Consider the following 25,279-nt stretch of genomic DNA (forward strand, 5'->3'; position numbering starts at 1 on the left):
TTTATAGCCGCATAAAATCGGACCAATGAGAGAACTGTTTGCTCGCGCGTGGCGTTTGTTACTAGATTTAGTCCGCTGTATACATGTCAGTTACACAAGGCGTCACTTTTAAAGAGCAGTAAGGATGGCGAGGACACACACACAGGCTCAGAGGCAGATTGCATTTCACATTTATTTACTTAAACACAGTAACCACGTAAAGAACAAAGAGTGGCACATAGGCTCAGAAACAGATATAAATAAAAAAGGAGGAGTCCATATGAGGATGTTCACATGCAGCGCAGCAAGAGAGATAGAGAGGGAGAAAGTGAGAGACTCAGGTGAATGAGACTGCAATTGTTTTTGGATGTTTTGTAACTCTTCCAATTTGGATCTAAACATGTAAGGGGCTTCTGACTTGCACTGGCATGCTGGTGTTCAGGTGGCGGCGCAAATAAGAGTCTTCAGACAGCTGTTAGCCAGAACCTCACTGCACAACAATCTGCATTCCAATCCAAGTGAAGCTCAGACCCAGACAATTGTCATCATGTTTCCTCTTTTTTTTCCCAGTCTGATGCTCACTCTCGTTTCCTCTTTTTTCACCTTGACTCTTCGATGGTCTCTGTGCTCCCGGTTTGTCTGATATCTCTTCCTCCTTCTCGGTCTCCTCCGTCTCCTCTTTCTCAGACTCCCGGTCGGTTTCTTCTCCCGGTCTCTCCCCAACGCACCTCTCTGTTTCTCTCCCTCCGGTTCCTCCCTCTCTCTCTGTCCCTCTCCTCTTTTATTACTGATAGCTTCAGATGTCCCACCTGACAGATTCCCCGATTTCAGCCAGTTTAACATATTTTCATGATGTTGCTGAATGAATGAAATGACGCTAGGTGCACAAGCTAGGCTAGCTAGTGTGTAGTAAAAGACAGTCTGGCGGCCGGACCGGAAGTGCATCTATATTAAATTGTACGTTTTTCATTTTAAATTTAAATCTTACAAAGGGACATTTTATAATTAAAAAATCATACTTAATTTTTTTTTAAATTATGTTTAATATGAATTATTACACCATTAGACCACCATTACATTTTTCCTCTCGCGCACCCCCTAGAGGCAGCTCGCGCCACACTTTGGGAATCCCTGTTCTAGATCATGATTCTAGATCAGGATCAGGATCATGATTCTAGATAGCGTTCAGGATTCTAGATCACGTTCATGATTCTAGAGCAGGATTCTAGATCACGTTCAGGATTCTAGATCACGTTCAGGATTCTAGATCATGTTCATGATTCTAGAGCAGGATTCTAGATCACGTTCAGGATTCTAGATCACGTTCAGGATTCTAGATCACGTTCATGATTCTAGAGCAGGATTCTAGATCACGTTCATGATTCTAGATCACGTTCAGGATTCTAGATCAGGATCATGATTCTAGATCACGTTCAGGATTCTAGATCACGTTCATGATTCTAGATCACGTTCATGATTCTAGATCAGGATCATGATTCTAGATCACGTTCATGATTCTAGATCAGGATCATGATTCTAGATCACGTTCACAATTCTAGATCATGATTTTAGATCACGTTCACGATTCTAGATCATGATTCTAGATCACGTTCATGATTCTAGATCAGGATCATGATTCTAGATAACATTCAGGATCACGTTCATGTTCAGGATCATGATCACATTCCTGACCCAGTGCATGATCAGGATCACGGTCATGATCAGGATCACGGTCATGATCAGGATCAGGATTCATATGACCGCTAGTCTTCAGACTCGTGGTAACCGTGGTTTCCTCTGCAGCCGTCCTCATCACCTCCATGCTGAAGGACCTGAACGCTCAGGAGAGAGACACCATCACCTTCGAGGTCACCGTGAACTACGAGGGCGTGACCTACAAGTGGCTGAAGAACGGCGTGGAGGTGAAGTCGTCCGAGAGGTGCCAGGTCCGCAGCCGGCAGCTCACGCACACGCTCAGCATCCGCAACGTCCACTTCGGGGACGGGGGGGAGTACCAGTTCGTAGCCGGGGCCGCCGCCTCCGCCGCCAACCTATTCGTGGAAGGTAAGGAGACGTCCGGGTTTAGGGCTTCAGTTATTATTACTTTATTACTCTACAGGTTTAGGGCTTCAGTTATTATTACTTTATTACTCTACGGGTTGAGGGCTTCAGTTATTATTACTTTATTACTCTACAGGTTTAGGGCTTCAGTTATTATTACTTTATTACTCTACGGGTTGAGGGCTTCAGTTATTATTACTTTATTACTCTACAGGTTTTATTCAGGGTTCCTACGGTCATGGACAACCTGGAAGAGTCATGGAATTTAAAATGTTTTTTTCCAGGCCAAAAGTTTAGTAAAAGTCATGTAAATGTGTTATATTCATGTGTTCATGACGTTCATTTATGCTGAGTTTGAAATAATGAATATGCTTTTAAATTAAAGACTCAAAATATAAGCAGGCATACATACAGGCATCTATATAAATGTTTATTCTTTTAGTCAAATACGGGTTTTATATGTTAAACTATTAATATGTTTCCAGCCTCTTCTCTCGGTGTTCCCTTCCTGAAGTTCTCTGATTTGTTGTCACATGACTGTCTTAGTTTCACTGAGGAACCTTTTTAAAGTAAACGGTTTATTAGTTTAGAGAGATTTAAAAAGAAATCTGAAAAAATATCACAATTTGCCTTTATGACGGAAGCGTTTGTGTTCATGGACCGTCGGAAAGATGAAACTAGATATTAACAACGGTTTCACAGCTTCTGGCTGATAAACGTGTACTTTTGGCGATTGATTAAAGAAAACATGCTCTTCGATCCTCCCGGTGAGGTTTTGGGGTTCAGAGGGAGCCGAAGATATCAACTAAATAAACCAATAAATCAACTGTTTCTGTTGTTTTCAGCTCGTGTGGTTGAGTTCACCAAGAAGATCAAAGACATAAAGATCACAGAGAAGAAGAAGGCCATCTTTGAGTGTGAGATCTCTGAGCCCAACACTCAGGTGATGTGGATGAAGGACGGCCAGGAGCTGGACATGTCCGAGGAGAGGTCAGTCAGAGGTCATTGACCCTTCGTCGTCCTCCTCTTCTTCGTCGGCAGAACTGTGAGCCGTGGTCTGTGTTGTGTTCAGGTACACGGTGACGGCAGAGAAGTACGTCCACCGCCTGATGATCCAGACGGTCCGCATGTCCGACGCCGGCGAGTACTCGGTGGTGGCCGGGTCCAGCGTTTCCAAGGCCCAGCTGACCGTGGAGGGCCGCGACGTCCGCATCGCCGAACCCGCCGAGCGGGAAATCACGGTGAGGGACGGGAACGCCAGAATGAGTTAACTTTCTAAAAACCACCTCTTTGTAGGCCCTTCCCGCGAAATGTCATACCCAAACTAAAAAGGGTGCATCTCTGCAACCACTCGGGCTGTTTGAATAATGTTGGTGTTGTAATAAAAGGTACACATGTGAGATGTTGTTCAGAAGTGTAAATATCAGTCTATATGTTACTGGTTAAGAGTAAATGAAGATGACACACAGAAAAAAAATGAAAAGGTTTCAGGTCCGCCTATAAAAAAATCACTTTCAGGATGATTATTTCTTTGAAATGATGCAGCTGTAAGGTCCAACTCTAACCCACATCATAACTCAATATGTGAACATTCTCTAACCCAAATCATAGCACAATATGTGAACATTCTCTAACCCAAATCATAGCACAATATGTGAACATTCTCTAACCCAAATCATAACTCAATATGTGAACATTCTCTAACCCAAATCATAACACAATATGTGAACATTCTCTAACCCAAATCATAACACAATATGTGAACATTCTCTAACCCAAATCATAACTCAATATGTGAACATTCTCTAACCCAAATCATAACACAATATGTGAACATTCTCTAACCCAAATCATAACACAATATGTGAACATTCTCTAACCCAAATCATAGAACAATATGTGAACATTCTCTAACCCAAATCATAACTCAATATGTGAACATTCTCTAACCCAAATCATAACTCAATATGTGAACATTCTCTAACCCAAATCATAACTCAATATGTGAACATTCTCTAACCCAAATCATAACTCAATATGTGAACATTCTCTAACCCAAATCATAACTCAATATGTGAACATTCTCTAACCCAAATCATAACACAATATGTGAACATTCTCTAACCCAAATCATAACTCAATATGTGAACATTCTCTAACCCACATCATAGCTCAATATGTGAACATTCTCTAACCCACATCATAGCACAATATGTGAACATTCTCTAACCCACATCATAGCACAATATGTGAACATTCTCTAACCCAAATCATAACTCAATCTGTGAACATTCTCTCTGCAAAGGTTGACTTTGATAAAGTGAAGCAGAACCAAGTTAGAGAGGGTTTAGAACAGAGAACATTCAGGAGAGGTCTCCAATATTTGCACATCTGTGACATTTTAATTTTCTCATGTACCAAACCATATATTTGACTTGTATATTACTTATGGTGTTCAATACATCCAAATACAGCAGTTTTGGGCTTTTCTTTTCATAAAGCAAGCTATGATTTACAGTTTTATATAACAATCACTCAGTCTGCCCCCCTATGGGGGGGATTGGATTCAAGAGTTGAACTCTGGCGGACGACGAGTAACGGCGGGTTCTCCTTCTTCAGGTTCTGGAGAAACACCGAGCGACCTTCGAGTTCGAGGTGAACGAGGACGACGTGGAGGGCCGCTGGCTGAGGAACGGGGTGGAGATCCAGTTCTCAATGGAGGAGCGGTTCAGCTCCGTCACCATCCGGAAGCTGCACCGCCTCACCATCTCCGAGACCTACAGGAGCGACGCCGGAGAGTACACCTTCATCGCCGGCAAGAACCGCAGCACCATGAACCTCCTCGTCAACAGTAAGTTCAGAGCCCAGTGTGTTCATGAGCTCTAGTGTGATGTCACAACATGTTATTACCTTATTTCATAATGATGCAAACATATTCTACTGACCACATGTTCTACTGGTCACATATTCTACTGGTCACATGTTCTACTGGTCACATGTTCTACTGGTCACATGTTCTACTGGTCACATGTTCTACTGAACACATATTCTACTGACCACATGTTCTACTGGTCACATGTTCTACTGGTCACATGTTCTACTGGTCACATATTCTACTGACCACATGTTCTACTGGTCACATGTTCTACTGGTCACATGTTCTACTGGTCACATATTCTACTGGTCACATGTTCTACTGACCACATGTTCTACTGGTCACATGTTCTACTGGTTACATGTTCTACTGGTCACATGTTCTCCTGGATGTTGGGTCTAACGGTTCTCTGCGTCCCCCCTCAGTCCCGGAGCCTCCTCAGATCCTGCGTCACATGGATCCTCAGGCGGTGGAGTCCGGTAAACCGGCTCGGTTCTCCGTGCGTGTGAGCGGTGTTCCTGCTCCTCAGGTCTGCTGGTACAAAGACTCCATGGTTCTGTCGCCGGGCTTCAAGTGCAAGTTCCTCCGCGACGGAGACGAGCACTCGCTACTGCTGATCGAGGTCTTCCCCGAGGACGCCGCCGTCTACAACGCCGAGGCCAAGAATGACTACGGCGCCGCCACGAGCACCGCCACGCTGCACGTGGAAGGTAGGGGGCGCTGTCCACTTGGTGATAATGGTTTATTTAATAAAGGGACAGTGCACATTAATAAAAACGTTTATGTTTAAAGTGCCAGAGTTAGCCAAGAGGCTATTTTCCACTCATAGTCCAGAGAGGCAGATGTTATAGTCCCTTTGTAGTTCTCTAGTAGTTAGATCATTGATATATAAAGAAAATAACAATGGGCCCAGGACAGATCCTTGTGGGACGCCTGTGGACAAATGGAGGGCAGCAGATAGATAGTTCTGTATTTAGACACACTGTGATCTATTTAGCAAATACGATTCAATCCATTGAAGTGTGTGTGTGTGTGTGTGTGTGTGTGTGTGTGTGTGTGTGTGTGTGTGTGTGTGTGTGTGTGTGTGTGTGTGTGTGTGTGTTGTAGTCTCCGAGGTGGTTTCTCCGGACTCGGCCGCTACCGTCGCTCCTCCCGTCGTCATGACGCCCATCAGCAGCACCTCCGCCCGCGAGGGAGAACCGGCTCGGTTCCAGTGCCGAGTCCGAGGAGACGGTGAGAGAACCGGTTTGTCTCCGGTAGTTATCGATAGAACCTTGTGTTTTATTCATGGGTTCAAGTCTCTCGTTTTCTTCTTTAAACGTTTGAGTGGAGCCTCACCAAGACAAGCACACAATGACCCACTCAAGGCTGCGGGTCGGTCCTCTCGGTCTGTCTTCGTCGGTGCAGAACTCAAACCTTTCGTCCTCTGTCCAGATGTGAAGATCCGCTGGTTCCACGAGCAGAAGGAGATCAAGCAGTCGGACTTCTTCCGGATGTCTCAGTTTGACGACGGCTGCCAGCTGGAGGTGTCCCACGTTTACCCCGAGGACGAGGGCGAGTACCGCTGCGTGGCCGCCAACGCCGCCGGGGAGGCGTCCTGCAGCGCCGCGCTCAGCCTGGACGGTGAGTCACACGGTACCCGAATATCAGTGATCCACGATCAGTGATCCGCCTGCCAACAGTGAGAGATCAATAGTATAAATACCAACGTTAGAATGTTTTCTTCAGAGGGAACGGACCAACACGACTCTTAATAATATGTATAGATCCAGGACTAAACAAAGGGAAAGGAACATATAGATCATTATATAATCATCAAAGATCCGTACTTCAGCAGCCTGAGAAATCTTCTTATTTCATATTCCACGACTTTTCAGATTTAAATTATAATAAATAAAGTTTCTATTCAGCTCACAAATGATTTGATGAATGTTGTCGATCATTCTCTCTCTTTTGGTTTAAACTTCATGACGACAACCACAACTACTTCTTCTTCTTCTTCTTCTTCTTCTTCTTCTTCTTCTTCTTCTTCTTCTTCTTCTTCTTCTTCACTGGAATGTGATGATCAGTTTGCACCAAAAATTGTTTATGTTTCTATGTTTTTATGTTTGTTTATGTCGACAAATGAAGAATAACTCTGATTTAATAATCAACGTATTCAGAAGAAACGACACAAATCAGAAGTTTGTTTCTTTGAATCAGTGATTGAAGACGCAACAGAAACAGAACAGAACAGAATTTATTGTCGAGAGACTTTAACATCTCCAGAGGACGACGAGAGAAAACTAACCTCTACTGGAGAGGAGGGGTTATAACTATAAGCTCATATTCATAAACTACTTTACTACCCTTAAACAAACCCTGTAGAGAAACAAGTCAAGCACTAACTGTGTTATAAAGAACGTGGCGCTCCTGAAACAGGAAGTGTTAAAAATGTCCACGTGAGTAAATATTGAGCCGCCAAGTCCAATATTTTCCAGGATATTCAGCCTAGAAAGTGTCTAAAAACTAATTGCTCACGTGAGCGAGCGCCAAGAAGGCCGTCCACCAAACATGTGAAACGAGCACTTCCTGTGATGAACGGGCACTTCCTGTGATACACTTCCTGTGTTGAACGAGCACTTCCTGTGATGAACGAGCACTTCCTGTGATGACAGGCATTTCCTGTGATGAACGAGCACTTCCTGTGATGACAGGCACTTCCTGTGATACACTTCCTGTGATGAACGGGCACTTCCTGTGATACACTTCCTGTGTTGAATGAGCACTTCCTGTGATGAACGAGCACTTCCTGTGATGACAGGCACTTCCTGTGATACACTTCCTGTGTTGAACGAGCACTTCCTGTGATACACTTCCTGTGATGAACGAGCACTTCCTGTGATACACTTCCTGTGATGAACGAGCACTTCCTGTGATACACTTCCTGTGTTATACGAGCACTTCCTGTGTTGAACGAGCACTTCCTGTGATGAATGAGCACTTCCTGTGTTGAACGAGCACTTCCTGTGATGCACTTCCTGTGTTGAACGAGCACTTCCTGTGTTGAACGAGCACTTCCTGTGATACATTTCCTGTGTTGAACGAGCACTTCCTGTGTTGAACGAGCACTTCCTGTGATGAACGAGCACTTCCTGTGATACACTTCCTGTGATGAATGAGCACTTCCTGTGTTGAACGAGCACTTCCTGTGATGCATTTCCTGTGTTGAACGAGCACTTCCTGTGATGAATCCCTGAGCCGTGAAGTGAACGCCTTGCTTCCTTTCAGGAGCCGAGCGAGCCGCCGCGCCTCGGAGCTTCGTCTCCAGCGGCGCCGGCATTGAGCGACCGGCCGCCGGCCAGAAGCCTCTTTTCACGCAGCCGCTGGCGAGCCGGTCGGTGGCGCGCGGCGCGGTGGCGCGCTTTCACGCCCGCGTCTCCGGCACGCCGAGGCCCGAGATCAGCTGGTTCCACGAGCGGAGGCCGGTCCGGCCCACCAGGAACGTGGTGTTCCACTTCGACGAGGCCACCAGCAGCGCCGTGCTCATTGTCGTGGACGCCTTCGCCGAGCACGCGGGCGAGTACACCTGCCGGGCCGCCAACGCCGCCGGGGAGGCGGCCTGCTCGGCCACGCTCACCGTGACCAACGAAGAAGAAGAAGGAGGAGAAGAAGAAGAAGGTAACGCCGGATCCATCGGCTGCAGCCAGAAGTCCTGAACCCGCACTCTAAAAACAGATTAATCCCTTCTCCTCCGGTTCCTCCTTGTGTTCCTCCTCGTGTTCTTCCTCCGGTTCCTCCTCATGTTCCTCCTCCTCCTCGCAGTCGTTCTCTTTCGGGACGTTCCTCCTCAAACTTCCAGAGCACCAGCCTGGGATTCTCCACCTTCCTCACCTCTCACTCATACCCTCCTCACTTCCTCACCTTCCTCACCCTCCTCACCTCCTCCCCTCTCACGTTTAACCTCCTCACTTCCTCACCTCCTCGCCTCCTCTCCTCTCACGTTTAACCTCCTCACTTCCTCACCTCCTCTCCTCTCACGTTTAACCTCCTCACTTCCTCACCTCCTCTCCTCTCACGTTTAACCTCCTCACTTCCTCACCTCCTCTCCTCTCACATTTAACCTCCTCACTTCCTCACCTCCTCTCCTCTCACATTTAACCTCCTCACTTCCTCACCTCCTCTCCTCTCACATTTAACCTCCTCACTTCCTCACCTCCTCGCCTCCTCTCCTCTCACGTTTAACCTTCTGCAGGAAGCTCAACCCCTTCTTGTGTCTGCTTCCCGTGTTACATGCTGTTTGTTTCACTTTGTTTCTTTCCTCACTTTAAAATCTAGTTTCTTAAACTTCTGGGACTCAAAACTATTTTCCTTTTTGTATTTGGCTCCAGTTTTCTTCATGAAAACACAAACCAGTAACAAACGAAGTGGGAGAACCGTGTAGCTTCACTTTAATGGTTTCATGTTTTTGAGTTTTGTTGAAAGAAACATTCAAGTTTTTTCAGTGAATGGATGAAACGTGCTGGAGCTGAAACCCAGAAGGGAGAAACATTTGAGTGAAGAGAAACTGAGAGAAAGCCGTTTGTCTTCATGGTCTGACTCTCCTCTTCCTCTTCCTCCTCTTCCTCAGTGACTCACGTGAGGGAGCACATTGAAGCCAAGATCGAGCAAGAAGTCAAAGGTAAGGTCGCGTCGCGCTTCAAAAGACGGCTCAACGGGAAAGGGACAGTTTAGAGTTCTGCTTGACACGTTTCCCTCTGAAAGCAGTCTGTCGGCAGGAAACTCTGATCTGAGTCTTTGAGTCTTTGAGTCTTTTTATGTGAAGAAACGTTGAACGTGAAGAAACGCATGTGTTCTGGGTTGTTTGGATTCCAGTTGTCCTGCACCAGCAGACTGCTTTTAGAGTGTTGAACTGTCCCTTTAGTGATCTCTGCAGCAGCATGTCCTCTGAATGTGTCTCTACAAGGTTCCTGTGTTATTCCACCTGCTCTGGTTCCACATTTCACGGTTTTCCCCCAAGCGAGAACTGAGAGAACTTGTTTATTCCAGTTTTTGCGGTTTGCATCCAGAAGTTGATTTTGCCTCTTGGCATGAAGGTTCTTCTGATCTTTTCCCCCGGAAGAGGCGCAGGATACGTATCTTTTAAAGCTTCCACATTTAAAATGTCCTTTAAAAGATATGGAGGTTCGCTGCATCTGGAACTGACACCTGATTCCTCCTGCGATATATTTCTTAGCCTGGCTTGCAGATAGTGGGATGTGACTCCTGTGGTTTGCACTAAATAACACCAGTAAACTATATTAGTTCGAATAAACGCCTTCTCACCCAATTTTACAGCTTCATTTGTTTAAATTTTGGAACATACGATTTGGAGAGCTCTGCCTCTCCTTGGTACTTGTGCATCATTTACTTCAGTTTAAGGATTAGAAAGGGCGTTTATTCTCCTGTCTGCAAGTCAGGTAAGGAATATTAAAGTATAAAGCAATTATCAAAAGTAGAACCAGTGAATGCTAGCAGCCCATCTTGGAAACATTTTGCTTTTTTAATGATAATAAAATAATTTATGTTTTGAAGAAATTTCCACAGAAGAAGGATCAAAACTTCCTGCAGGTTTCAAATAAAAAGAATCAAGTCTTGCGTTTATTCGAACAAATATGGTGAGTGAAATTATTTCTTATGGCATTGTGACTCCCAGCATGCATTTAATATTTCCATTAATGATTCATTCAAATCCTCCTCTCTCCTTGACCCCTGGAGGCTGACTGTTCTCTGTTTCCATTTGCAGAGCTATTTTTCCACGAAAGCAAAGACGGACCTCCGGCCAGCAGCACGGACCTCACCGGCGCCCGGCCGCTGAGAGGAGCCTTCTCCGACACCGAGGACCTCCTCGACCACGGCCTGGTGTCGGCCAAGCGCTGCTCCAGCAGAACCTCCTCCATCAGCTCGTGGACGGAGAACATCAAACCTTCTTTCACCAAGAAACTTAAGTTCCAATCAGTCCTGGAAGGAGAACCAGTAGAGATGAAGTGTAAACTGGTTGCATGTCCTCCACCAACTATCCTTTGGTTTCATAATAATAAATCTATTCCCAAAGATCGTAGACGTAGGATCTCTACTGACAGCAGGATGCACCTGCACACCACCTGTCTGGTTATCGATAGTGTCAAAGAGAAGGACTCGGGCAGTTATAAGGTAATGGCGATTAACCTTGAGGGTTCTGCCGAGTCCACAGCATCACTTCTGGTTCCACTGAGGGAAGAGCAGTCTGCTAACTACCTGGGCTTTGTGAGGCGCTCTGCTAAAGCCCATGAGAGCAGAGACACCATGGCAGAGCAGAGGACCGAGAGAAAGTTCAGGGTGGAACTCAGGTGTGTAGGGTCTCCATTTGACAAGATGTCCAAAGTCCATCAGGGACGGTCTCGATCCAAGAGCTCTCTGGTGCGTACCGTGTACTTCAGGTCCGGTTCCCGTGCGAAAGAGAAAGAGAAAGAGGTAGAGAAAGAGTCCAAATGCTTGGAGACGGCGTCTGAGCGCGCCCCGTCCCCTCCCCCCATGTTTGACCGGTCCGAGCGCTTTAACGACAGATTCAGTGATATCTACTGCGACCGGCGCACCGGTGGCAGGTTCAGTGACAAGTTTAGTGACCGGTGCAGTGACAGATACAGCGAGAGGTTCAGTGACACCGAGAGCCTTCACAGCGAGGTGAGGATCAAACTCACCACGCTCCAAAAGGCTGTCAAACAGAAGAAGAGGCTTTCTATTTCCACCATGTCGTCCTCTGAGTTTGAGTCAGAATCGGTCGCCAGCGAGTCGAGCTATGCAGATTATGTAGAGAGGCTCAGGGTCAAGCCGGCCTCTCTGCCCGACGTCCAGCAGTTCAATCGGCCCTTTGATTTGGGGGAGGGTCACGGAGAGTTTCAAGGTAAGATGTCACACAGGGATCCCTCTCGGCCTCGTACGAGGCATTCGTTTGAGCCTCAGTCCAGATCCAGGGCCATTCAGATTATGAGAGGGGAGTTGGTTGGTCTGCCAGAGACAGAAAGGAAATCAGGGGGGAAACATTCAGAGACACTGGAGGATCAAAAAGTTGAGAGTTTTGTTGAATCTCGGGCAGATGCTCGACTCAAGCATCTGGTAAGTGAACGTCACAGTGTGGCTGCTGACCAAACGGTGGAGGCGACAAAGGTTGAGGTCGAGCTGCGTCACCCTGAAGTCTCGTACTCTGAAACACTCGCATACCCCAAAACTACAATGTACACTGAAAGCAGAGAATCGGCTGGAGAAGTGCCTTCTGAAGAGGAGGTATTGCTTACAGAGGCAGCCGGGCCTAAGCCAGTCACATCTATCAGGGAGAAGCTCCTCAGTGAAGCAGTAACAGCAGAAGACAAAGCAGCAACAGAAGCAGCTGGTCCGTATGAAGAGGAGGCTGCAGGGGAGTCTTTGAGGGCTCAGTATGAGAAGAGTCTGGACGCTGAACGGATGCAGTGTGAGGAAAAACTCCTCGCCCTGCGCATCAGGAAGTGGCAGCAAGGGAGTAGGATGTCAGAAGAGGACACGTTTCAACCTGAAACTGATCTGCCCATGCCAACAGAGATGCAGTACATGGAGACCGCGGGGAACATTTATCCCCAGCAGGAAGTGGTGGAGAAAACGGCAACTGTTGAAACGGAGTCCGTGCCAGCATCTTTCCCTCAATCACCCAGAATGAAGCCACAGTTGGTATATCCTGAAGGGGCACATGTGTCAACAACAAAATCACCAGAAGTAAATGCCAGAGGAGAAGAAGTGGAAGTGTCTGCCTCCTCACTTACAAAGTCAGCCACAATGGAACCCGCATCAGGGAAAGTAGAGGGCGAGGCGGCACCAAAATGCCCCAGGATAAAAGCTCGAGTAGCAAAAGTGGAAGCAGAGTTTTCTCTTAGATCCATAGAAGCCAGAGCAGAGCAGAGACTAAAAGAGTCCCCCAGGCCAAGGAAAGTCAAATCGAACAAAGAGAGGTTCCTGAGTGAAGCTGTACCGACAGAAGCAGCTGATCCGCATGAAGAGGAGGCTGCAGGAGAGTCTTTGAGGGCTCAGTATGAGAAGAGTCTGGATGCTGAACGGATGCAGTGTGAGGAAAAACTCCTCGCCCTGCGCATCAGGAAATGGCAGCACGGTATGCGAATGTCAGAAGAGGAGACCCCTCACCCTGAAACCGATCCGCCCACGCCGGCAGAGACTCGGTACATGGAGCCTCAGGGGCGCATTTACAGCCAGCAGGAGGTGGTGGAGGAAAGGGCAACTGAAGACCAGGGTACCATGTTAACGGCAAAGGCACACAAAGTGAAAGATAGAGTTGAACAGGATGAAACCGCTGCCCCCGTGCCCAAGCCCAGAATGAAAGCCAGACCCGAAGTAGAATTGGAAACATGCATGCAGGCGCCAGCATCTCGACTAAAATCCAGAGCAGAAGAAGTGGAAGCTGAGTCATTGCCTAGAACGAAAGCCAGAGCAGAGAAGATGTTGTTTGAGAAGACGACAGAAGAGCGTGAGCTCCAGCTGTCAAGAGAGAATATCTCAGAGCTGAAGAATGAAAGTGAGAAGTTTGTCAGTGAAGAGGAGGCCTTGACTCAGCGGATAATGAAATGGCAAGAGAATGTTCTGTTGGAACAAGAGCAAGCTGTGAAGCCTGAGTCCAACTGGGTGGAGGGTTACTCAAAGATCCAGGCAGAGACCACTGAGGCCGGAGGAAATGTCGCAGATTTGTCTGCATTGGAATCAACTCCACATCCCGAAGTGGTCCGCAGCAAGAAGAGCTCCCCAGGAAAAACGGCTAAAGAGAAGTTCCTTTTAAGTGAGTCTGATCCTGCTGGTTTTCAAGACCAGCTGCTTGCTAATGAGGGTGATCTGCCGACAGAGGGCCGTGAAACGAGGCTGCAGAGGGACAGCGAGTACTTTGTCAGCGAGGAGGAAGCGCTGGCTCAGCGCATTCTGAAATGGCAACAAGATGGGGTCGAACAAGAGGAAGTAGCTGAACTGGAATCCGAGTGGGCTTTGGACAATCAATGCAAACAGCCTGGCACCGGGCTGCTGTTTGAGTCCCATGTTCCTGAACCCCATCGTGGTGGCTTTCATCACAAAGCCCAACCCACTGACCTTCCACCTCCACTGGCAACTGTTGCTGGTGGAGCCTTGCCAACAAAGCAACCTCCACCTTTTCAACACGCCGCTGGCTACGAGCCGCCTCCTCCTCCTGAGTCTTCTCCTTCACTTGCTGGTTTACCACAACGAGTCGGCATGCCTTCTAAAAGCTTGTACGATTTCAAATCTATTTCTGCAAAAGACGGAGCGGGTTGCGAAGCTTCACCAATTCAGGGATCCTCTCCAACCCAACATACTTGTGTTCCTGTTGAGGGATATGGACTTGCTTCATCCTGGGATGAGAGCCCTCATAAGTCTTCCAGAGAGTTTTCCTCAGTCAAGAGTCCACAGGAAGATATGGGAGGAGAGGCTGAGAGGAGGCGAAGCAGGGAGGAATACACAATGACTGTAGATAAATCCAGCAGCCAATGCTTCCAGTCAGAGCCCCGAGAGCAGAGGGAGGAGACGGGAACTACCAGGGAGAGCAGTGAATCGAGTAAACAGAAAGATTTTGGAGGTGCAAGAACAGAGGAAAGAAGTGGAAAATCATTCAGCTTAAAGTGGGGTAGTGAAATGAGTGCAGAAAGCCTTGAACTCGGAGCTATAAAGAAGGAGGAGAGGAGAGTCCCAGAGGAGTCCACTTTGAAAGAGGGAGTTCCCCAAACTCAAGAGTCGAAGTGGATGAAAGAAAGAGATACTGGATGCTCCCGTCCAGTATTTGTGAAAGAAATATCTTCAGTTAAAGTAAAAATTGGTGAGATGTCAGAGTTTACCTGCCAATTCCAGGGTGACCCTCTGCCCACAGTCACCTGGCTCAAGGATGGCCACCCGTTAGCCCACAACCCCGACTATGAGATTGTGAACAAATCCAACAAATCAAAGCTCACTGTCTTCTATCCAACAACAGACCACGAGGGGACTTATGACTGCGTCATATCCAATAAACATGGCAAGTCCATCTGCAGCGGCACTCTTGAAATCTCTGGCAAAAAGGCAATGAGAGCGTTTGGCTCCACACAGAAGGTGGTCGTTAGAGCGGAGCGAGAGAAAAGAGAAGAAAACCAGGAGCGTACGGTTGAAGCTGAACATAAGGCTGACACGGATTCAGCCAAGGCAACGCTACAGGTGCCTCAGGCGGTGATCCACAGACGCCGCTGCTCAGATGAATCTTTTAACTCTTCCCCTGTAGAAATCAGAATCACCGCCGCTACCCCTCTCCCTGAGATGAGGGAGGAAGTCAGTGAGGACAAACCTCCGACTTTTACGGAGAAAACCTCAGATGTGCCAAGCGACGACGGAGCCTCTCAGACCGTCAAACACAAATTTACTTTCTCCTTTGATGTGGCTGGTGAAGCTCCTCACGTGGTCAGCGAATTAAATAATACCTTCTGCTCTGAGGGCCACACTGCTGTGTTGGAGTGTGTAATCACAGGGGAACCTGCCCCAGAGGTCACGTGGTATTGTGATGACGTTTGCCTCGAAATTGCGGCTGGAAAATACAGAGTTGAGGTCGATGATAAAGTGTACAGGCTGTATATCAGCAATTTTACATACGCTGATCCTGGAGTGTACAAATGTGTTGCTAGAAATCCAATGGGAGAGGTTACAAGCATCTCTGCTGTGTCATTGAAAGGTGCAGAGCCTTTGCAATTCTCAGAGGGTGGTGCTTTTGCTCCGTCTGGGAGAGTGAGAAGGTCTCCCATTGATTTAACTGAGGACGTTAAGAAACCTGCTATATTCCACAAAGCTGACGATAGTGTCAGTCAGTCAAACGATAAACCCCTGATTTCACAAGCGCCATCGGAGGTGGCCAAAGCCCCAAAAGCCAGACCTTGTGTCTCGAGAGAGCCGGCGACTGTATCGGGCTGTGGTCTGCCGGCTTCTGCCGCTGTGATCAAGGTTTCTCAGATCAAACAAGCTTTTGAATCGGACTCACCAGTTGCATCTCTGACTTCCCCCTCTCCAGAGGAGCAGGGAAAGGAGACTCTTTTCCCTGAGGAGTATATACCTGTGGTGGCCATTTCCATTGACCAGCAGGAACGAGTACTTGAACCTCACACCATGCATGCAGAAGTTGATGACAGACTTGTTGCGGTTCGGACTGCAAATCCAGGTTCTCCCAAAGCTGCTGCTTGTAGAGCCGAATCAGATTTCACACAAACTATTCCTGCTTCTGGAAAATCTGTTTCCTCCCAGACTCCTGTAGCATCCAAACTTGTCTCTGGCAAGACCTCCCAGACCACCTCCTCTCAGGAGGGAGACCGCAAGATCTTAGTGATATCTGGTGACGTTGAAGAGGAAGCAGTTTTTGCAGAAAGCCATGGAGTTATTAAACAGTTTGTGGAGGAAGTGCAGGAGTCTCCACACCTGGTCAGGCCTAAAGCGCAGAAACCTGCTCTAGTTCCACAAATGGAGGCGTGGGAAGAGGAGATGGTGAGGGAGGACACTGTGCCCACATTTGACAGGACGAGCAGCTTCATTCCTTTCCAGTCTGAAAAGGTTCCTGCAGTAAAACGCTCTGTTAGAACTTCAGCTCCAGCCGAAGAAGCCGTTAAGCCAAAAACTATTTCTGCACCTCTCAAACCTCAGAGACAAAGTGCAACTGGAGGGTCTTCCTCTGTTCACAGAGAGGGTGAAGTTGTCAGTATGGTACTAGCAGGGGAGGAGCTGATTTTAATCCCAGAGCCCTCTATGGACAGTGGTGTCTTCCTGATTATGCCGGAGTCCCTGGCTGACGTGACAGAAGCAGAGGAAATGGCTGCTGATGTAGTTGAGCCACAATCCGAAATCAAGGATGAAGATGAGATGATTGATGTCCATGTGAAGCCAAATCCTGAACCGCTTCTTGTCGAGCCCAAAGTGGACAGCAGATTTGAAAAGCTTGGTGTCCCTGAGGATGCTGCTGCTGCTGCTGCTGCTGGACCTCAGGGCCCAGTCGCATCTTTACAGGAAAAGGGTAGTTTGGGCAAGGCCTTAGCAGCTGTAGCTGGAGGAGCAGCAGCAGCAGCAGTTGGCTCAATGGAGGAGGAAGAGGTCACTTTTGGTGCTGTGTATGACTTTTACAACCCTCCAACAGACTGGGGAAGACCACTGTCTCCTGAGTCTGAGATGTCCATAGAGATTGGTAGCACTGTGAGCGAAGACCTGGGCGAGGCCGCTGAGAGGTTCTACACCCCGGGCTCGTCCACCGGGGTCTCGCAGCCAATTGCACAGTCCTTCCACACTCCTAAGTCCCAAATGTCTCTCAACACTCCAAGTTCTGATACCCCTGGTGGGTTCATGACCCCTCATGAATATCCCTTCTCCCCTGTAGAACACAAGCGACCCTCGACTGGAGACTCCAGCGAGAGGTTCTTCTCTCCTGTTCAGTTCCTGCTATCTCCGGGTGATGAGGGCATCGAAACAACACCTCCTGGAATAAACCTGGACGATACTCGATACCTCACCAAGGGAATAGGGTCTTTGGGCCTTGCAACCCTTCAGGAGAAAGTGCAGGGAATCCCTCCTGCCTTCCTCAAACCTCTCATTAAGAAAAGAGTGTTTGAGAACGACTCGCTCACGTTTTACGCTGAGGTATTCGGCCTACCTTCCCCTGAGGTGAAGTGGTTCTGCAACCAAACGCAACTAGTGGCAGACGACAGACTTAAGATGGAGAGAGACGGCGATAGCATCTCGCTAACGATTCACAACGTTAAAAAGGTGGACCAGGGAGAATATATCTGTGAGGCTGTGAACTACGTTGGGGAAGCCAGAAGTGTTGCTTTAGTGGTAGTTGTATCGCAGGAAGTGAGGCACATGCCTGCTCCACCTGCTGTCACCCATCAGCATGTGATGGAGTTTGACGTGGAGGAAGATGACTCTTCTCGTTCTCCTTCCCCTCAGGAGATTCTGCTCGAAGTAGAACTGGATGAATACGAGGTGAAGGAATTTGAGAAACAGATTAAGATCATCACCATTCCCGAGTACACCGCCGACAACAAGAGCATGATCATATCTTTGAATGTGTTACCGAGTATCTATGAGGAGGGCGCCGTAGACTTTGTCACCCAGGAGCATGACGATTTGAAAATAGCTTTCGAGGTCATTGAGATGCCGCCGAGGTTCATCAATCCCATCTGTGACATGGAAACCCCTGAAGGTACAATTGTCATGTTTGAGTGCTCACTGATGGGAATTCCTTCTCCCATCGTGTCCTGGTTCAAAGGTGACACAAAAATTCCTCACAATAACCAAAAATACTTGCACACGTCTGATGGAGACAACCACTTCCTGAAGATCTTTAAAGTCACAACGCAGGACAGCGGAGTGTATACCTGCAGGGCCATCAACGTTGTTGGGGAGACGCTGTGTCGGGCCTCTCTGGTGGTGTTAAACGCCAAATCTTTCTCGGGGAAGTCAAGAGGCAGGGAGCTGACCGCCGTGTCCTTGGGAAGCGCCAAAGTCCAGCCGCAGAAGTTCGACTTGGTGGTCGGCAACACCTTGTTTGACAGCGAACAAGTGTCTGAAATTGAGCTTGAGTTTGAGTTTGAGCAAGAGGCGGATGAGTCTCAGCGGGCAGTCAGGTTGGTGGCCAAGACCGACAGCGAAATGAGCGAACAGGGAGAAAGATACGTGAGCGTTAACTTCGATGTGTTTGCCGAACCGGCTAAAGATGACAAGATAGAGTTTAAAGGGAAGTCCTCTGATATGTGCAGCTTCCAGTTCCAGGTGACTGAGACGTCTCCTAAGTGCATCATCCCCTTGACTAACGTTACGGCAGCAGTAGGGACGCCAGTTATCCTCCAGTGTCTCGTTACTGGTAAACCAAACCCCACCGCCGAGTGGTTCAAAGATGGAGACAGTGTCTCTGACAGCAGGTGTATAATCCAAGAGAAAACTGCAGGCCATTTCAATCTGCTCATTACTAACGTGAGCCAGAGTGATGCTGGGGAGTACAGGTGCATGATCCACAACACGGCCGGGTGCATTGAAACCGCTGCGCTGCTCAAGGTGTTCTAGAGGTTGGAGGTCCGGCTGGTGGCACAACGATACCTTTACTGTCCTTCTCTTGTTGTACGTCGCTAATTCTTCACGACTTTAAGCTTGTTTTCACGGTGCGTTAAGATTAACAAGAAAAAACACAGACTGACCAATACAACTTTACAAGCTGCTCGACAAGAAACAGATAATGAACAGCTTTAATTAAACAAACACATTTCACACTCTAAAAAAACGCCAAGGCTTTTAAAAGTTTAAATTATCTTTGTGCAACCAGCTTGTAGTCATGTGGGGAAAACCGTGTTAACGCTTGTCTTTATATATTGTTGTGTAAACAGTTTTTTTTTTTTTCATTATTGGTAGAAAAGATTTGGGTTTATGTTTGCTTTTGTTATCTGGTAAATTGAATTATGAGGTAATGTCTTTACTGTTCTGTTTCTAACATTGTGCTGTTCACATCGGGTTGCACTACAGAAGGTAACAACAACAACAACAACAACTAGGAATGTTGTGTGAAACAACAATCTCTTGTACGGAAATACATATCATTGATATTTGAGGTATTTCTTGTTAAATTAGTGACAATAGGAGTTTGTAGAAGATACAAAGTCAAAAAGAGGTAGATATTTTTTAAATCTATATAGTAAATATTTATGAGAATTCAATAAACTTCATAAACCACCTTTAATTATCAGCGCCGGGACTATTTTCAATAAATCAGGACAAACTTAAAAATATATGTTTTTGTCTGCTAATTGCTAAATAACTTAAACGACTTAAAAAGGAAAAGAAACTTTCATTTCTGGCAGAAGGAAAAAATATCCAATCATTTAATGATCAGTTTTGTGCAAAAATGCAAAAGGTGTGGTTTTAAATAAGTCACTTTGAATTCACTTTGAAGTCAAGGCTATATTGTGATAATGTCAGTGCTCAGTTTATTGTTGCTCGTGTGATTTAGAAACTTTGTTGCAGTATTTTTTTCTGATTTCTTTGAGTTTTTTGAGTGTGAATTACATTTTTAGGATTTGCATAAAGCAAGCTGTTAATTCATAAGTAGTACAAATTTTAAAAATGGATAATACTGTGAAACTTTTTTAAAATTTTCAATATAAGATTTGATGTCTTGTAAATATGTGTATGTGTAGTAGACTGGCATCGAGATAGAAGTTCATGGTTTATTTGTACAGACGTCATGTTGGTTTGTCTCAGAGTTTATATAATAAAATATTAATGATGTAAAGTTAAAGTCTGAGGAGTTGTTTTTAAACAATTACTTGTTCTGTTTGTCAATCGTCTCATTAAAAACAAAATGCAGGTGTGAAAAACGACCGACATCGTGTTGGACTCGTTGTTCTGATACTGGTATGATAGATATATATTAATATATTATCAATATAGTATCAATACATTCACATATTTATGTTTCTTTCTTTTTCTAATTACCAAACATTTGTTATATAATGAATTTATAATTAATGAAATCTAAGAAGCAAAACAGTTTAATTCTAAACAACTTTTTTTCGATGAGAAAAGGTCAAGAAGTCCGTTTGGGGGAAAAAACTATTTTTTCATGCTTCATCAACATGTTTATGTTAATGAAGCATCTACTCTCTTTCTTCACATGTCTTCTATGTAGTCGGGCTGATCATTTAGTCAACTAATAGGTAATTGGGGTCTTTGTAAACTGAATGATTATGTCTTTGTAGTATGGATTCTAAATTAGCTGGATGTCATTAAATTTAACCATTTTATGGATTGATTGGAGAAAACCCTGCGACTATTAGTGGACTAAGAAGTTCTGTGGTCAAGGACAGCCCTCACCTCCTTTATTATTCCTTTAATCAAGTCAATGTTAATATTACAGCTTTTGTGTTGTGGATATTGTTATCAGTCTTGCTCAATATTTCCTAACAGAACGTTGTAGCACCATCGTCACCACTGTGGAAGAGCAAGAGGAAACCTTCTCCACTGGTGTCCAGTTACCACAGAAAACTAAAACACTTGAACTCAAGCCAGAGGCCAAACGTTACTCTTCCTCTTTAGAGAAGAAAAAAGAAAAGCCAGTTTTCCTCAGCCAGCTCGCCCCAGCAGCCGTGACCTCCGGGGAAACCGCCAGGTTCACCGTCACAGTGTCCGGCCTTCCAAAGCCGACTGTTCAGTGGTCTCACAACGGGAAGGTCATTAAGACCTCCTCCTTTTATAAGCTGATCGAGGAGAAGGAGGAGTACACGCTCGTAATCACAAAGGTCACATCCGAGTATGAGGGCGAGTACTCTTGCACTGCCACCAACAGGTTTGGTCAGACTACATGCACCACATACCTGGAGGTGAAAAAGTCAGATGTTAGCCAGGCGGAGAAATGGGTTGAGAAGATGTTCAAGGTCACAGGTCAACCTCCAACTTTCACCGTTCAGATCGAACCCGTAAGGTGCTCAGAAGGACGGGAGGTTTCCTTTCATTACAAAGCCAGTGGGGATCCAATCCCTGATGTGAAGTGGTTCAAGGGGGCGTTACAGATCCAGCCCAGTAGAAACTGTGTTGTCATAGCCAACTCGGATGGGTCTGGCGTTGTCAATATCAAGAGTGTGAAACAGGAAGACAGCGGCCTGTACACGTGTAAGGCCTCCAACCAGTTTGGGGAGGCGTCGTGTAGCGCTGAGCTCGTCGTGTTCAGAGAGTCCGTCTCTGTTTCTCACAAGCAGCTGACGACGGTTCAGAAGAAGAGCTACAAGGTCTCAACGACGGAGCAAGCGACAGAGTCTCGCTTGTACCAGGTCAGCCTGCCGGGCCAAGACAGAGCCCGGTCAGATCAGATGGTTTACACCATCGGCACTGAGGACCGGCAGATCATTCCCAGTGAGCAAGTGGGCTCCCTCGGAGAACTAGAAATCTCCGAGGCCACTATTCATCGCGAGCAGCTGACCCACCGTGCGGCAGTGCTTCAGTCTCACGAGGTAGAGGAGAGGGTGTCTGTGGTTCCCACCCGCCCGCCTCAGGTCTCCACCGTTCCTGTGAAACAGCTTCACATGGCGGCGTTTACGTCGTCCGTTGAAGAGAGCCAGGACCTCAGAGAGCAGCACTGCGAGCGCATTCTGAGCCCTGAGGTCGTTGAGCTCCAGGCAGCGAGAGAAAAGAGGTCAGTGGTGATGTCGGCTCTTGCCGAGGAGCTCACCCCTCTTTCTACTGTTAGCACAGAGCTTCTGGCTGACGGGAAGTCTGCTACCGTCAGGCCCACTTCAGAACCTAAACATCTAATCAGTGGGCATCAAGTCGAGTCACAACTGCCTATCCTCAAAGAGGAGTCTCAGGATATCCCCAAAGCACAGGAGGAGAAGGGTTATAAGGTTAAAGAAGGTATTAAGATTTTATACTCGGCCCAGTCTGCAGAGAAACGGGTGCTTGCTGAGAGCCACACAACTGAACTAGCGACAGCAGACTCTGCTGTGAAGTCCTCTATAGGGAAAGAACAGCACCGACCTGTCTTGGCCTCAGTCAGCGAGTCTAAACAGACTCTTTCCAAGGAGACTAAGTTCTCCATGACGAGGCCCGCTGAGGAGACGGCCCATCTCTGCAAGGACAGAGTGATGAAGGCAGCTCTAACTAATGAAGAGAAACACATGCTGCAGGCTGAGCCCACTCAGCAGCTGCCAAGTCTGGACAGTTCCATGTCCATTCAGTCCCAGGTAGAAGGGGAGCAGTTGTTGCACTTGCAGGTTATCACAGACCAGGACCTCCTTCCATCTGAAAGGAGCTTCACCTGTGAGAAACCGGCACCAGAGCAGGCAGGAGCCAGGAAGAGCCCCACTCTGCTGCACACTGTTATCCAGGACGAGCAGAGGACAGTAGTCTATGAGGACACGTCAGAGTTCGAGGCCAAGGCCAGCACCATGACCCTCAAGCCCCAGAAAGAGGCTCCTACTCTGCTGCATCTCCAGTCATCCCAACCTGTGGAGCCGCTACCCAAAGAGGGTATTCTCATAATGGAGAAGCCTGACCAGCAGGTGGCGGCGCAGAAACAAGAAAAGACGAGGAGGCACGCAGCCACCTCGGAGGAGAGAAGGGAGCTCACGGCAGATTATCACACAAACCTGGATCAGTCCGTGACGGGCATTCAGTCTCAGCTTCGCACCGAGCCCAGGCCTCAAAACATCCTCCAGCTCTCCTTCCAGCCCATGCAGCTGCCGAAGGAGACGCCGCTTACCTCCGACGTCAAGCAGCAGCGAGCTTTGGTGCAGAAGGAGGATCGCTTGAACCTCATGCATGTCCCCAGTGTGGCCGACAGTCAGGCCTTACTGGAGGGCCACACCGAGAGTCTGACAGCTGTGGATAAATTCACCTGCCAGATGGCCGTAGAGCCAAAACTTCCCACAGAGCCAATCCAGATTGAGGAGAAGGAGATCTCCACTGAGAGTAGTGTCCTTCTAGAGGCAGCCGAGCAGGACTTTGCTGTTCAGATCCAGGAGGGACAGTCGGTCAGGCAGTCTATAGTGATGGACGAGAAGCGAGTGCTGACTGGTGAGCTGTCTCAGGCGATCACAAAGTCTCAGTCCACTCAAGTCGTCGTCACCACACAGAAGAAAATGGCCCTTATGGCATCAGAGTCGAAAGACAGCGCAGCTCTTCCCAAAGAGATGACGTTTGTGATTCAGATCCCGAAACCCTTCAGTCTGAATATTCGGCGTCAGCTCAGAGACGCTCTTCAGTCTGCGACGGCCAGCGACCAGCCAGTGTTACTGGCTGACGTGGTGGGCCGGTTGCAGCCTGTAGAGCTACAGGAAGTCAAGGTGCAGAGAGAGCCCAAGCGGGCCATGTTTACATACCTGATCACCACAACAGGTGCCCCCATGGAGATCACTCTGGCCATTGAGGGTAAATACCCTCAGACAGCTGACCTCAGGACTGAACTCCAGGCAGCTTTCCACTCCATAGTTTACCGGGAAGCCCATGTTCTTACCTCAGAACAGCCGGGCACGATGCAGCTAGACCAACCTCAGAGGGCGCAGGTCGCCTCGGCCCGCTCTAAGCAAATGCTGTCGTCCACGGTAGAGACCGTGAGCGTGGCGGAGAGTGCAGTGGACTTCACTGCTGTTAAATCTCAGGCGGCTGCTCTCAAGACAGAGTCTAAAATGTCAGTTGAATGTGCTGCCGCTGAGCAACAGGTTGTGGTGCAGGAGTCCCAGTCCGCAGCGATGGAACAGTCCATCTCATCCCAGATCAAAGTCTCCACAGAGTCTCACATGTCTTTTGAGCAGTCGGTGCAGGTGTCGAGGCAGGAAGTGAGGTCAGTGACGGTGAAAAGCACAGAGAAAGATGTAGGTGCGGTATTTGTTACCGCCGCCCTGCCCCCCAGCACCGTCCCCACCCAACAGGTGGTGGATGTCAGCATCCAGAAGGAGCACAGGGAGGAGATCTTTAAAGAGGAGATATCAGTATCCAGGGCAGAACAGAGAGAAAGCCCTGTAATAGTCACCTCCCTCGAAGACTTATCCGTCGACGAGGATAGTTCGATCACTTTTAGCACCACCATTAAGTACATCACAAAGGTAAACTGGTTTTTCAATGGGCAATTGGTGAAATCTGGCAAAGAGTTCAAGTGTTCCAAAGACCACGACACATACACACTGGTTATCCACAAAGTTGTCAAGGAGAGGCATCAAGGAGAATATGTTTGTGAGGCTGAGAATGAAACCGGCAAGACGACAACATCATCAAGACTCACTGTGGTCTCAAGAGGTTTGATAACAGGACAACTTCATGTGCCATTCATTCATCCACTTTCTCTGAGAACCACTAATCACATGAATCGGTTCATTCAAGACACCTTTCATTCCGGTCGCTATATTCATTTCATAGCTCGGCATGAACCCCCTCAGCAGAGCACTGGATGGTACTAACCCACCATGTCTTGTTTGTTCCACCTCCCTGTGTGGTTAAATACCTCCTGAAGACCAGAACCGTCACAGCCATGCAAGCTTAGCTGAAGGCTCTGTAGTCAGTGAGCGTCTTGCTATAATGGTTGTCATGATCCTGGTCTCCAGGTAACTTTCATGTTTTCTTTTTCATGGTCACTTTGGCATGTTGGTGTCAACAGGTTCCTCTGTTTTAAACCCATGGTCTGTCACATTTCTTCAGGTCCATTTCCTCCACAATGTGTCTGTGCATGCTTCCAGGGCTTCAACCTGACAATGCTTCATCTTTCACAACCTCTTTGTTCCTGCTCCATTTAGCCTGAACCCTAGCCCCGTGGGAGTCATGATACCAGCCTTTTGTGACACCATGTGGCTAATG

General features: G+C 47.4%; 1 protein-coding gene across 1 annotated transcript in view; it reads left to right on the forward strand.

Annotated features, from left to right (window-relative positions):
* ttn.2 (titin, tandem duplicate 2) overlaps nucleotides 1-25,279 on the forward strand; it is a gene marked incomplete at its 5' end in the record, with an annotated part of 209,766 nt that overhangs the window by 20,767 nt on the left and 163,720 nt on the right. The window contains 10 exon segments of the mRNA XM_079224802.1: nucleotides 1,783-2,043; nucleotides 2,886-3,030; nucleotides 3,113-3,281; nucleotides 4,660-4,891; nucleotides 5,341-5,625; nucleotides 6,023-6,148; nucleotides 6,350-6,550; nucleotides 8,186-8,575; nucleotides 9,525-9,575; nucleotides 20,906-24,724. Coding sequence (XP_079080928.1) covers nucleotides 1,783-2,043; nucleotides 2,886-3,030; nucleotides 3,113-3,281; nucleotides 4,660-4,891; nucleotides 5,341-5,625; nucleotides 6,023-6,148; nucleotides 6,350-6,550; nucleotides 8,186-8,575; nucleotides 9,525-9,575; nucleotides 20,906-24,724 — 5,679 coding nt within the window.

This window comes from Taurulus bubalis (genome assembly GCF_910589615.1).
Source record: "Taurulus bubalis genome assembly, chromosome: 1".
Taxonomy (NCBI): domain Eukaryota; kingdom Metazoa; phylum Chordata; class Actinopteri; order Perciformes; family Cottidae; genus Taurulus; species Taurulus bubalis.